The 14,209-nt window shown below is 35.3% G+C and overlaps 1 protein-coding gene across 3 annotated transcripts in view; it reads left to right on the forward strand.

The window, feature by feature from the left end:
- The window catches only part of LOC110455627, a 66,664-nt gene that overhangs the window by 41,245 nt on the left and 11,210 nt on the right, over nucleotides 1–14,209 (forward strand). For all 3 annotated transcript variants that reach the window (XM_021505853.1, XM_021505851.1, XM_021505852.1), the window contains exons 6-11: nucleotides 3,353–3,417; nucleotides 5,818–5,953; nucleotides 6,788–6,854; nucleotides 7,197–7,375; nucleotides 8,813–9,087; nucleotides 9,734–10,011. In XM_021505853.1, coding sequence (XP_021361528.1) covers nucleotides 3,353–3,417; nucleotides 5,818–5,953; nucleotides 6,788–6,854; nucleotides 7,197–7,375; nucleotides 8,813–9,087; nucleotides 9,734–10,011 — 1,000 coding nt within the window. The remainder of the gene's footprint in view (nucleotides 1–3,352; nucleotides 3,418–5,817; nucleotides 5,954–6,787; nucleotides 6,855–7,196; nucleotides 7,376–8,812; nucleotides 9,088–9,733; nucleotides 10,012–14,209) is intronic.

The following is a 14,209-nucleotide window of genomic DNA, read 5'->3' on the forward strand; positions in this document are numbered from 1 at the left end:
TGAATCATATTCAAGGTCACAAGGAGCAAATATGTTTAAAATATTTCAACAACTTGTTCTGAATAACCAAAAGGCTCAGGATGTTGATATTTAGTTAGTAGCATATGCTGGGATCAAGGACTACTATGTTTGTTAAAGTGAATGACTTTGACTTATATTCAAGGTCACAGGGGTCAAATTTGTTTAAAATCTTTAAACAACCTCTTATGAATAACCATGGGTCCCAGGATGTTTATACTTTGCAAGTTTCATCCTGAGATGAAAGGCTATACAATGTGTTCAACATAATGACTTTGTTCGACTTTCAATCACAGGGGTGAAATGTTTTGAAAAAAATTAACAGGGTCTTTTGAACAAATTTTAATCATAAATACTGATATTTTGCCTGTAGCTTTATTTTAGATCACTTTAAGGTTACAAGTGTGAGTTTTATACCAGGTGAGCGATGCAGGCCCATTGGGCCTCTTGTTATGAATCTATTTCAGCCAAATCCGACCGTTATTTTCCTTAAGGAGTCTCACTTGATATGTTTATGTAGTATTTGAAAAAAAGACAAAAAATAAAGTTACTTCACCGTGATGCCCCTTTAATAGCACATTGGTTGCAATACCCTATGAATAAATACGTACATAAGATTTAGCTCTACAAATGCTTTGGTTGCTTTATAATACAACACATGTGGACACAAAAATTAAAGTAAATAACTGAGGGTTTTGTTTGTCTAAAAAGCATTGATGGAGCACCACTCAAAAAATCTTCCTCATTTGAGCAATCAATTCGTAATAACTCACCACATTCACTTAATTGGATTGTCAAGTGTCATACTGAAAGTATGAAATTGTGTTGCAATTAAAATCCTTTGTCATAGCTAGTGATAATTGGTATGTATTTAAATGCAGGTTCATAGAATGAGCGTGCAAATTAGATGTAAACGTGTGTCATATATATATGTCTTAGTGACTGCAGCAAGGCTGTACTGTTGTACTGATTACAAATGTGTAGTGTTTATTGACCACAGTTTGGAAGTGGAATACAGAGTACTGAATGTGTTTACTATATAGCTAGGTTGGCAGTTTTATGATTTACAGGATAAAGGTACTCTTGAAATGGTTCTGGCATTTTTTCAAATTTGGCATTGTGTGTGTAAGTGTTTACATATCATTTTAATGGAGGGCCGATCGGCTGAGACGGTTTACAATGATAAGCTTTAGCTAATAAATCTACAGGTTCATATACTCAGAAAAACATACACAAGTGTGGTTGATGCATAGAATAATATAACCTGGGGTTGTAGTGTGTCCTCAGTAATTTCTGACTGATATATCAGCTTCTTAGACCAGGGAGTAATATAGTCTGTCATACATTGTGAGGTATATGGGGGATATGAGAACTGTTCTTGAAGTTGAAGAATTTGGTAGGAGAACTAAGGCCTAATGAGGATTCTGACCCCTAATTCTACACTTTGATATAGGATTCCCATATCCCCCATACCTTCTTAATTTCACTTATTAGTGACCCAAATATGGGTGGTCAAGTGACGCAGTGGAAAGTGCACTTGCCTTTCACCAAGGCGGCCGCGGTTCAGTCCCCCGATCAGAGGTGAAAAGGTATGGGGTCACCTGCCCGACCATGTCGGTTTCCTCCCACATAAAGACCTTGTACATGCTAACATCCAGGCCAACAAGAGAGATTTATATAAGTTGAAATAACTTGTTTCATAATTGTTGTAGAATCAAGTTTATTTATTTATTTATTTAATAAATGACTATGAGATGTCTCCTTAACTAGATAGGTGTGTTAGCTTGTGTTTGTATGGATTGGACAAAAAATATCTTATCATGTTTCTGATTAGAATAATGATGAAGACTAAAATTGCCATGCAAGAGTTGCTTCCCTTTCTGTAAAGCGATCTTTGAAGTACCATATTTATACTGCAATAAGCCATTAGGGCTTCGACATATAATCTCAAGCTTAAAGAATGAAGATGGGCTTATTACAGGACAAGGAAATAACCATTATTAACGTTTCTGTTGAACCATGATACATATTGGTGGGCGTATTACCAGGCATAGCTTATAACCATGTATTGAAGCGTTTAGTGTTCATTAGCACAGTCATCAGTATGGTAAGTTTATTGTTTAGTGATTACCTACATATGAATTTATTTTCTATTCTATGACTGGTTTTCCTTTGCCCAAACAGATAAATTTCACAGTAAGACAGTGATTTATAACTAATAAATTAATTTTAAGTTGGCTACATTTAAGAGAGAGTGGTTCAGAAAAATATGTTTGAACATGTTTTCTACATATATTGACCTAAATGTATAGATCTTTTCAGATTGTAACTCCTATATTCAAAGAAATCAAGTATTGGATACCACTGGAAAGAATGTTCAGCTAACCATTAATTAATACAATGTATAAACAAATAGACAATACACCTACACACTTAATTGAAGATACTAGCCTGTTGTACGCAAACCAACCTAGATAACACTCTGAGATGATGACATTGACAGTTCCTACACTTATCAAGACACTCACAAAGGAAATTGATACCAAGATACTATCAGTTATTTATCAATCCTTTGTTGGGTATTAAATCCTGTTAATCCCATAGATCTGTCAGGTTAAATGATGTTTATACTTTGTAAATATGGGCATTTTTTCTTTACATTTTGGGGATACATTTTAAACCACAAAATGTATTGTTTTGATTCCATTAATTACCCGTATTCCAAGAGAGCGCCCACACCCTACTTCAGAGGCAAGTTTTCATAATTTTGCCCCCCCCCCCCACCCTGTCTACACACAAGTTAGATCCCTTGCCATAGGTGTTACTTATATTTGACTGTCTTTTTTATAGTGTGCAATATAAATATTATAAATGGCCTTGGCAATTTATAAATTGTTTCAATTTCTGTTTGAAAATACTGTTGAAGTTAATGAGAAAAGTGTTTACACTTTAAGTATGATTCCATCGACAGTTCCCCTCGTTAACGTTTGTCACCATTAGGATGGAATCATTCAATATAAATCAACATTAACATTTTAGAGTCAGACTGAAAAATTACTTCTACCTCTGATCAATACCGGTAAACAAGATGATGATTTGGATTATCTGAGGTCAGAGTTTGGAGAATGAAATTAAAAATTCTATGAGTATAATTATGAACATGTATGTATACAGCCACACATGTTTAAGTTGATTGTGTTAGCCAAACATTCCTTTCTCTATTCAACTTGTTATTAAAGCTACCAGTAGTATTCCCATGAACATACCATACATAACAATGATGCGAAGGCATTTATTTTCAGTTGAAACTAATATTTTTGTTTTCATCTTTCAGAAACTGAAGCACATCTGCAATTCAGAGCCAGAAATATTCAAGATGCCTAAAGAATTGCAAGAAAGGTAAAAAAAAAAATATATTCAGAAAATTTCTTTAGTTTAATTAGCATAGGATATTATTTGATATATGATGCTTTCATCTCCTAAACACAGGACATCATGGTTTGTTTGATGTATTTGTCACTGATGGTGGTTTTAACTACACATTTATTATTCAGAGAAAATTATTTATTTCTTCACAAGACCTTCATTGATCTGAAGGCTTTAGCATAATGCTTAAAGTAAATCATAAAACATAAGATAATGCTTGTTATGTCAAAGGAGACCCCATGCATGATCTTCACTGTCATCCTCAAATGTGAGGACAGAATCAAGGACCAGAACATGTCCTGATTAAAACACAACTGGGATTAGTGATCAATACTAATTAAGCCCATAATGTTTTGGCAATGACGAGGCAAGTTTTTCTATTGATTTCCCATAATTGCAGTCAAGGCCTAGAGATTGCCTCTGATGTTAGCCAAACAGGTAGTGATTTAGACGATGAACCGACCAGGTAACTTATAGTGTCCTATGTCTCCCTGGTTTGCATAACACTGGTTATCTCCCCTTCCTGATGCACTGGTGTTGTTTGGGTATTGTTACTGCAGATTCATTGTTCGTCACTATTCAGTGTCACTTTCGAACTAGTTGAAGCAAAACGTGTGAATAAAAGGTCAAGGGGTCAAGCCAATCAATACATCCCCTCCTACAAATGCTGTTCTGTGCCCTTATTATTTGCCCCAGAACTTGTGTTCCATGTAGCATTGCACTGGTGATATATATGAGTGTACCATGTTATCCTTGTATACATGTGCATGTAATAGATACAATTGATGTTAATGGTGATACAATTAATGAAATAAGTCCAGAAAAGTCTTTTTAATTTTCTTTATTTGACATGAAAAGGGTTGTTAAGGGATGTAACTCTGAATGCTGTGAGAGGTTTAAAAAGTCTCTATAGCACGAAAATAGTTCAATGAACTCAACCAGTCAAAATGTAATTAAGTGTAAATTGTCATTCTGTGATATGATGTTTTAATATTTAATTCTGATTTCACTCTCCCAAAGACCTTACACAAGGAAGAAGTAAGCTTGCCTACATTTCTGTGTCTAAATCCCTTTAGTATAGATTCTATACCTACCCCATCTGTCAGCACCCAAGTCTCTAGTCTTTTAGTACATTTTGTATTGATTTCTGCCAGTCTGACTGCTGTTCAAAAGTCCCTTACCCAGTCTTTTATGAATCATTGCACAATTTTTGTGCAAGTTCATGTTAAACAGACAATTCTATATAAGCTCATGTTCAAAACAATTCCATCAAAAATTTCAATTGATTAAATATGCATTTGTTTAAAAATTGATTATGAAAAATTAGAACCACATGTACTGGTACGAAAAAGAATTTAGATATTATAAAACATTCTGGACTCTTCACATTACTTGTTGTTATGTGTTCATTCTGTTGTTCGGCACCTGAAATTATTTGGATTTGTTTTATTTTTGTGTTTTTGCCTGTTCTTTTCATTTCAGCGCACTTAAAAAAGAATCTTTCTATTCAAAATGTGTGTCCATCAATTAAAATAGAAATGCTGAAATATAGAGTAGTGTATCTACTAGTATAAAACTATCAGCATGGATCAGTCATTTCTTATAAAATCTTAAAACTGTAGTTACCAAGTCGCCAGTGATAAAAGCTGTACTGCAGACAGTCTACTTTCTCTAATAAAGTTACAAGCTTATCTTTCTATAGACCTTAGCGAGTAGGAGGCAGAGTTCTTGTTAGAAATGGATTGATCACATCTTGTGCCATGATATTTCAAGGAAAGAAGGCTACATTTGTTCATATTTATTTAACGTACTTTTTGTAGGAAATGTCCACACAGAAATGATCATTGTAGTCAACCTCACCTGTTGTCTCCACCTTTTATGTTGTGATCAAATTGAAGTGTGTCTGTCATTGTTTACAAATTGATGATCTTGCTTCTCAGAGTTTAAAATAAATATGAACCAAATAATGTACCGAAGGAACCAAAAAACGGACTAATGTTTTTACAAAAATATAAGCACCATCTTTAGAGCAATATGTAATATATTGGTATTTTATTGTATTTATATGATATACATAACTAATATACACATATGTATCTGATATGTTTGATAAATCTGAGAAATTGTTGTTATGTCATGCCTAGCTGATCATGAAAACATCTGTTCCAGGTCACAATAATAGTTAGCTCTTCAGAGCTAGTGTAATTTTGCCCCTGTATTCAACAGGAAATTTAAATATCTTGTATAGAAAATTGAAAAAAAAAAGTTGTTAAACTGCATAAAACTTACGGGAAAATATATTGATATCTTTCTTCTAATGAATGAAATGGTTGTGACCTGTCATACTTATCCTTGTTTGAACTCTAACAACAGATGGGAACAACTACAAGAGCGAGATGTGGATGGTAGGAGAATGTCAGTTGCCTCCCCTGCCATGGGGCGATGCCCTAGCCAACAGGCGCAGCAGCGTGAGCAGATGGCCAGTGTCCAGAACCAGTCCTTTACTAGGGTAGGCATAAATCAGCAACAAAATGTTTTAAAAAAAATCAGTTATGTAATTCCACATGACTTTCTGGTCTAGTGTTCTCAATGACAATCTTCTGTCCTCGACGTTTATGTTGATTCCAGTTTTCTTACTTTGCTACTTCATTTAAATTCAAACTCTTTGATTCCTATCAATGTAACAAATGAAATTATCAATGTTGAAAATAAAATTACCAAAATAATTCAATTCATCATCAATATAAGTTTATCATACTGTCAATATACATGGAATGTTAAAATAATAAAAAAAGAACATTAATTTGCAGAAACAAAAATTCAAATTATAATCATAGGTCTTATAATCATATCTAGATTAACAGATGTGTATTATATTATATATTACAACAGTACCTATAAGAAATATAATTAATGATTCCTATATATGGAGTAGTTACCATGGTGAGATCTGTCCAACATATGCTCTTAAATATGAATTATTGATGAATGTCACTACTAATTTATCTATATATGAGGTAAGGTTGATATCAATATAAGAAGGCTCCACTAGGTACCTGTAATGATTACCTAGGTGTATTACCAGGTATATGAGTCTTGCCCGTCAAATACGCTTACGTTTTTTTCCATGGGAAAGAATTATAGGAGTTAAGAATCAATCTAATGTAAAGGAATGTTCCCTAACTTAAAAAATGCATTTCCGAGGAAAATCTGAAGTTAGGAATATTTGTGAAATTGGGGTGTGGATTGTATAAAGATTATTGCCATTGAGCTTTTAAAATGTTACTTTTCCTGCTCCAACACTGTCCTGTGTTTCTACTGCTAAATTTTGTCTTATCACCAGGGGCGAGACACACCAACCAACTCTCACAACTGGTCTATGGACAGGTCTTACTCGGAGTATAACGGAGGTAAGTGAACAAAAGTGTCACTAAGCTTATTGATCAGGTTACAAACAGTATCTGCTGGGTATCTCTCAACATCAGACCAGTCCAGGAACCTTATTTAATATGTGCCTCAATAAGCTCTAACTCACAACGGCATTGAATCAAATTTAATGTAAATTCAGCTACATTCTTGTGTCTAAAAACTAAATGAGTACCAAAATGTCCATAACTATCACTTATACTTTATCATGGCAGCTTTATAGATGTTTAAAGATTCGAAACCTGAATGGTACTGGCTATGCTTAGTTAAAATGAAGACTGAGTTATTCAACAAATGTTCACTTTAGACATTGTTTGGCTCTACAGATACATCTCACGGCCTACCCCGGGACAACAGCCTGCGACAGTCTAGCAGCATCAGCAGCAGTCGTAGCAGTTTGTCCTCACGGGGGACCCCCAGAGATCCTGACAGAAACTCACCCAACCCCAGGCTTCCACGACCTCGCAGACACGACCATCCTGACAGGAAACATGGACTCAAGAAAGTGAGTTTCTCCCTTTACAACTGAATGCTTTAAACCTGTTAGTTTCGACAATTTCAAATAGCTTATTGGCCATGATTTTAATTTGGAAAAAGAACAGTTAAATGTCAGTAAACCAGAAATACATTAAAAAGATCTTCTTGCTTTAAACATGCTGTTGAGATCTAATGAATATTTTAAGGATAAAAATTCAGAATTTTATGAAAATTAAATCTCAGTTCAAAGAGTATAATTGTATGATAGAAAAATCAATTGATTTCCTCACTAATTTCTAAACTTCCTGTATACTGCAATGAGGAGAGAAGCTATATAATGTGTTTGTATCTGTAGTTCGTGAAGCGATGGCAGTGGCAGGTCTGGAATGTTACTTGTTATGGAGTTAAATGTTAAACTTCTGCACAACCTCAATCTATTATCACATTACCTAATATTTGACGGCAAAACTAAACCTTTGCAATATTTCCACGAATTCTAAATCTGTCTTCACAATGTTGTGATTTAATGGTCCTCAAAACACATGAAAGCAAAGTAAAAATTTAGGATATTTCGAAACGCTACAACAGACTTGTTTTCTCTGTAATAAAGAAGCACTATTACTGGGTATGTTTATAGTTAGATGTCACTTTGATGTCCTTTTGGATTTTATTTGAGTCTAATATGCTGTCTGTTACACTTGTGATGGTGTTATTTGGTGAGTCCGCACACACTATTTCCCTTAATCGGTGTGTTGATAGATAACACGCTGTATCACTCAGGGGATGACACAAACTCTTCCTAACATGTTGGTCAGGGGATGACACAAACTCTTCCTAACATGTTGGTCAGGGGGTGACACAAACTCTTCCTAACATGTTGGTCAGGGGGTGACACAAACTCTACCTAACATGTTGGTGTGAGAGGTGGTTACGATCGGAGTTATTATAAAACATATCAAGTAAGGTGGAGTGACTTTACGATGATGAAAATATGCAACAGTGCACATGAAATTATTTCGTTGTTCAAAACTGTAAATTTATCATAAATGTCTTACCAGCTTTTTTATTTTGACTTTCAGTAAATAATGATGTACTGAAATGAAGATTTTAAAATGTGCTTTGAGAACGTTTTGAGAAATTTTCATGATTCTGCAACAGGAAAAATGTCACAAAATAGATCATCCTTACTTGAATAATTGTGCTTTTGAAGATTTGTTTTTATTTTTTATGGGTTTAATTTTGGTTTAATTTTGAAGAATTGACAGTACAAGAAAGAACGATTTTATGGAATGATAATCATGAGTTAATAGAAACTATAATAATGTACATGTATAGTATAACATACCAAGAAGATGAATAATACCATACCTGACTTTGATCTCCATCATAGAGACTGGAGAGATGGACTCTACTACCTTACATAAGGTTTATATATTTTGAACCGTGATGATATCTGTCCTCACAGAGACCAGAGGGAGGCAGTATGAGTAGTCTAGGTGACAGTGGTATATCTGAACACGACCACACTAATGGAGGCGGGGCCACCGCCGGCAATCTATCCAGCCTCCCTGGTCCAGGAAAGTTTAAGCAAATGACAAAACAAAGAAATGCTCCTGATGCAGACAGTGGGTTCATTGGCTCAATGGTGGGGTCAGAGGTCAGTCATATGTCTTCACGGCAGCAACAAGAACAAGCCCAACCTTCACTGAGGTTACGACACCCGGCAGATAATGATGAAAGGTGAGACTTTGTTGATTTCTAATTATCTCAAATCTTTATGTTTTAAAATGTATCTTACATGTTAAAGCAGTTTCATTGTGCACAAACAATTCTAATTGTTCCCCTTCACAGAATTTGATTCAAAATGGGAATATATAGTTTTAAACTACCAAGTAATCACATTGTATCTTGTCTTGACAAGACATGCTGAGGATTTTTATATTCCTTAAGTGAATAGATATTTCATATTAGATGTCCATTAAACTATATTGTCTCCAAATTGTGCGTTAACAAATTATTTTCACAATGATTGTAATAACCGATTTAATTATGTAATGATTATACTAGTAATTACGTAGTGCTATTAACTCATTCACCCCTGAAGACACATTTGAACTCTTCCAATTTAGAGGTTGGAATAGTTCATTGTGAAATTTCAGGGGTGAAAGAGTTGCAATATTCTTAAATCATCACTGTGTTGGTGACAGGGGGGAAAACTTTGTCTTTATCAATAAATCATTAGAATCTACATCCAGAAAGACATGATTCACAGTGTGTGTACAGGAATGAAGGCTTTTATCATTTCAGCTCATAATTTAGCTACTGTATCAATTTCATAAACTACATACGGAGATATTCACTGTTGGATCATTCTGTCCAATTACAGACCTAGGTCAAGATCAGGTGATGCAGAAACAGCTTCAATTACAAGTTCAAGGTCAGCCAGGTCTGGGAGGTCGAGGCAAGATGACCGACCTTCTTCACGAGGGTCACTGAGGTCAGGGGGTAGACGTGACATGACTACAGATATGAGCCGAGATTTTACAGATGATAGTTACACCCTGACAGAAAGTGATATGAGCTTTGACTCTTCCCAGCATTCTCGTCGTAGCCGACAACGACCTCGAAGCATGGTGGAGGCCTCGATACAGGAGGAGGAGGAAGGTAAGGCTTGTTGTTACTCTTGGATACAGTCAGCCAGGGAAAGTCTGGAGGAGGAAGGTAAGGCTTATTGTTACTATTGGATACAGTCAGCCAGGGAGAGTCTGGAGGAGGAACGAAAGGCTTGTTGTTACTATTGGTTACAGGCGGCCAGGGAAAGTCTTGAGGAGGAAGGGAAGGCTTGTTGTTACTATTGGTTACAGGCGGCCAGGGAAAGTCTTGAGGAGGAAGGGAAGGCTTGTTGTTACTATTGGTTACAGTCAGCCAGGGAAAGTCTGGAGGAGGAAGGTAGGGCTTGTTCTTACTATTGGATACAGTCAGCCAGGGAGAATCTGGAGGAGGAAGGTAAGGCTTGTTGTTACTATTGGTTACAGGCGGCCAGGGAAAGTCTTGAGGAGGAAGGTAAGGCTTGTTGTTACTATTGGTTACAGGCGGCCAGGGAGAGTCTTGAGGAGGAAGGTAAGGCTTGTTGTTACTCTTGGATACAGTCAGCCAGGGAAAGTCTCAAGGAGGAAGTGTGTTTGGGATATTTAAGATTCATTAATCCAGCCTGTGTTTGTAGATTATCATAATTGACCTCTGTCTCTGGGACAACTGTCAACTCCGTAGGTAAGAGGTAAAGCTTTATTGATTGATGGTAACTGATAATTTCCTATCCCAATAGTCACTTAGTGACTTAATTTGGCCCCCATAAACCCAATATATTTGATGATGAATTGATTACAAAAATATAAATGAAAGTAAACTACCAGGTAATGTGAAGTCAGATCCAGGTTTAACCTTGAGAAAACTGATATGTCCCTCCTTAAAATTGAAGTTTGTGAAGCAGATTGGAACTGGCCATTTGATAAGTATAGAGAGGTTAGTAAGAGTGTCTTTTCAAAAGTTTAAATGTTATACATTTGATTCCGAGTCTGTCCCATCCTGTTGCAATTGTTCAACTGAAAGAACCTTTTCCGGATACAATATGACAGATTTTATCTGGTATCACTTTGGTAGGGTTCAAAGGATCAATTAGTATTCTTATTGGGTTGTCAATGGGCAACAATGAGCACAGCTTCTGGTCAATTTTAAGTCATTAAATGATCAAAAAATAAAAAATGTTAATTTAATAATGATAATTAGAATATCCATGGTAATTGTAAATCAGAATTTAAAATAGGTACCGGTAGATTTTTTCTCTGTTGTTTAGAAAAGGTTGAGGGATCTATCAGTGGTACCCAAACAGAAGTTTACCCTGTGTCTGTTTAACATTTCCTTCACAGGTGGAGATACTTTAAGAACTGAGGAGAATGGCCCCACGGTTAATTTGGGTTGGCTAGCTGACCAGAGGGGTTAGATATTTATACCCATCGTATCTGTGTTGTGTGTGTGGTATTGTGATTTTAGGCTTGTATTTTTATATCCTCCCTATTATTGCCCTTGTATTTTTATATCCACCCCATTATTGCCCTTGTATTCATCCTTCATGTCGCTACATTTTCAGTTTGGGTTTGAACCCGTTTAGTTATGTTTGTGATTATTTACATTTGTTGCCAGTGTTCATATAGAAGTCTATTATTATTATTATATTTGAATCATTATTTATAACCCTATCTATTATTTCCATAAACATCTTGATCTGCATGATAATTCCTTCCCCTATTAAAATTGTTCCCAGCCTAAGATAAAAAAAATGATTGTAGTCTGGTGACTCTGTAGATTGTAAGTTCCTCCTGTTTAATTACATAGATTCATGAATTATCAAACAGTTGTGAATTAAGGAAAGAAATGTAGTGAACCACTGTATTGAAGCCTTAATATGAATCATTTAAGCTGCATTTTTTTACAATTTCTTGTCATCTTCGTTTTGACATGCCAAAAACAAAATTCTAGTAATTTATATTTTCACTTAAATTCATTGCATTATCTTCATGACAACCAACCATCTTACTTAAAGGTAACTTCAGTCTGTGTAGACTCCTATCATTCTGTGATGCTGAGATATATTTACCCCCATTGTACTCATAAAGGTGTATATTGTTATGTTATAAACGTTATATAGTTTTGCTTGCTGCCATACTGAGTTGCTGCGATTTGGTATCCCCATTGTATTTAGCTAGGTTTATATTGTTTGGGATGAGCCTGTTTATGTTATGATCAATTATGTTTAAGTTTACTTGTAATTATTACCAGTATGTTTATTACCAGAATTTAGCTTTGTTTACATACAAAACGTTTTTGATTATTTTTGATCAGACAACAATATTGCCTCGTCAGATGATAAAATAAACTCCACAAAATAAATTCAAGGTCATTATTTTCATGTCAAAATTCAACCATGGGACTTTGTCATAAGCAAAAAAGAAGAAAAATAATTGAACATACTTTGCAATGCTAGAAAATTGGAATCATTTAGATATACGTAAGCCAGGTATGTACTTTGAGTTTCTTGTCATACTACGCCAGGTAATTATGTCTCCCCTTCGAATGAAAGGTCATTATTTTCATGTCAAAATTCAACCATGGGACTTTGTCATAAACAAAAAGAAGAAAAATAATTGAACATACTTTGCAATGCTAGAAAATTGGAATCATTTAGATATACATAAGCCAGGTATGTACTTTGAGTTTCTTGTCATACTACGCTAGGTAATTATGTCTCCCCTTCAAATGAAAGGAGCCATTACCGGGTAAGTTGAAAATGCTCTTCCAGGTTGTTGTTGTTGTTGTTGTTGTTATTCTTCTAATATAATATTATCAGGGCCATAATTTGAAACTGTAAAACATATCTTGATGAAATTTGAAGTAGATGTATACCTGCATCACCAACGAGTATGGTTCCTGACACTTTGGAGTAAGTGACCGCTTTTTACAATACTGGTATATGTCTGACTGTGATGTCCTTTTTCAAAGTTGTATGATGTAATAATTTGTAATATTTGATTTGACATATGACCATATTTAGATTTAACTGATGATACCAGTACCCTTTGACCCTTTTACTCCTGTTATAGGACGCCCTCCAGCTACTCCCAGACAACANGAGGAGGAAGGTAAGGCTTGTTGTTACTATTGGTTACAGGCGGCCAGGGAAAGTCTGGAGGAGGAAGGTAAGGCTTGTTGTTACTATTGGTTACAGGCGGCCAGGGAGAGTCTTGAGGAGGAAGGTAAGGCTTGTTGTTACTCTTGGATACAGTCAGCCAGGGAAAGTCTCAAGGAGGAAGTGTGTTTGGGATATTTAAGATTCATTAATCCAGCCTGTGTTTGTAGATTATCATAATTGACCTCTGTCTCTGGGACAACTGTCAACTCCGTAGGTAAGAGGTAAAGCTTTATTGATTGATGGTAACTGATAATTTCCTATCCCAATAGTCACTTAGTGACTTAATTTGGCCCCCATAAACCCAATATATTTGATGATGAATTGATTACAAAAATATAAATGAAAGTAAACTACCAGGTAATGTGAAGTCAGATCCAGGTTTAACCTTGAGAAAACTGATATGTCCCTCCTTAAAATTGAAGTTTGTGAAGCAGATTGGAACTGGCCATTTGATAAGTATAGAGAGGTTAGTAAGAGTGTCTTTTCAAAAGTTTAAATGTTATACATTTGATTCCGAGTCTGTCCCATCCTGTTGCAATTGTTCAACTGAAAGAACCTTTTCCGGATACAATATGACAGATTTTATCTGGTATCACTTTGGTAGGGTTCAAAGGATCAATTAGTATTCTTATTGGGTTGTCAATGGGCAACAATGAGCACAGCTTCTGGTCAATTTTAAGTCATTAAATGATCAAAAAATAAAAAATGTTAATTTAATAATGATAATTAGAATATCCATGGTAATTGTAAATCAGAATTTAAAATAGGTACCGGTAGATTTTTTCTCTGTTGTTTAGAAAAGGTTGAGGGATCTATCAGTGGTACCCAAACAGAAGTTTACCCTGTGTCTGTTTAACATTTCCTTCACAGGTGGAGATACTTTAAGAACTGAGGAGAATGGCCCCACGGTTAATTTGGGTTGGCTAGCTGACCAGAGGGGTTAGATATTTATACCCATCGTATCTGTGTTGTGTGTGTGGTATTGTGATTTTAGGCTTGTATTTTTATATCCTCCCTATTATTGCCCTTGTATTTTTATATCCACCCCATTATTGCCCTTGTATTCATCCTTCATGTCGCTACATTTTCAGTTTGGGTTTGAACCCGTTTAGTTAT

Source organism: Mizuhopecten yessoensis, unplaced genomic scaffold (assembly GCF_002113885.1).
Source record: "Mizuhopecten yessoensis strain PY_sf001 unplaced genomic scaffold, ASM211388v2 scaffold8335, whole genome shotgun sequence".
In the NCBI taxonomy this organism is placed as follows: Eukaryota; Metazoa; Mollusca; class Bivalvia; order Pectinida; family Pectinidae; genus Mizuhopecten; species Mizuhopecten yessoensis.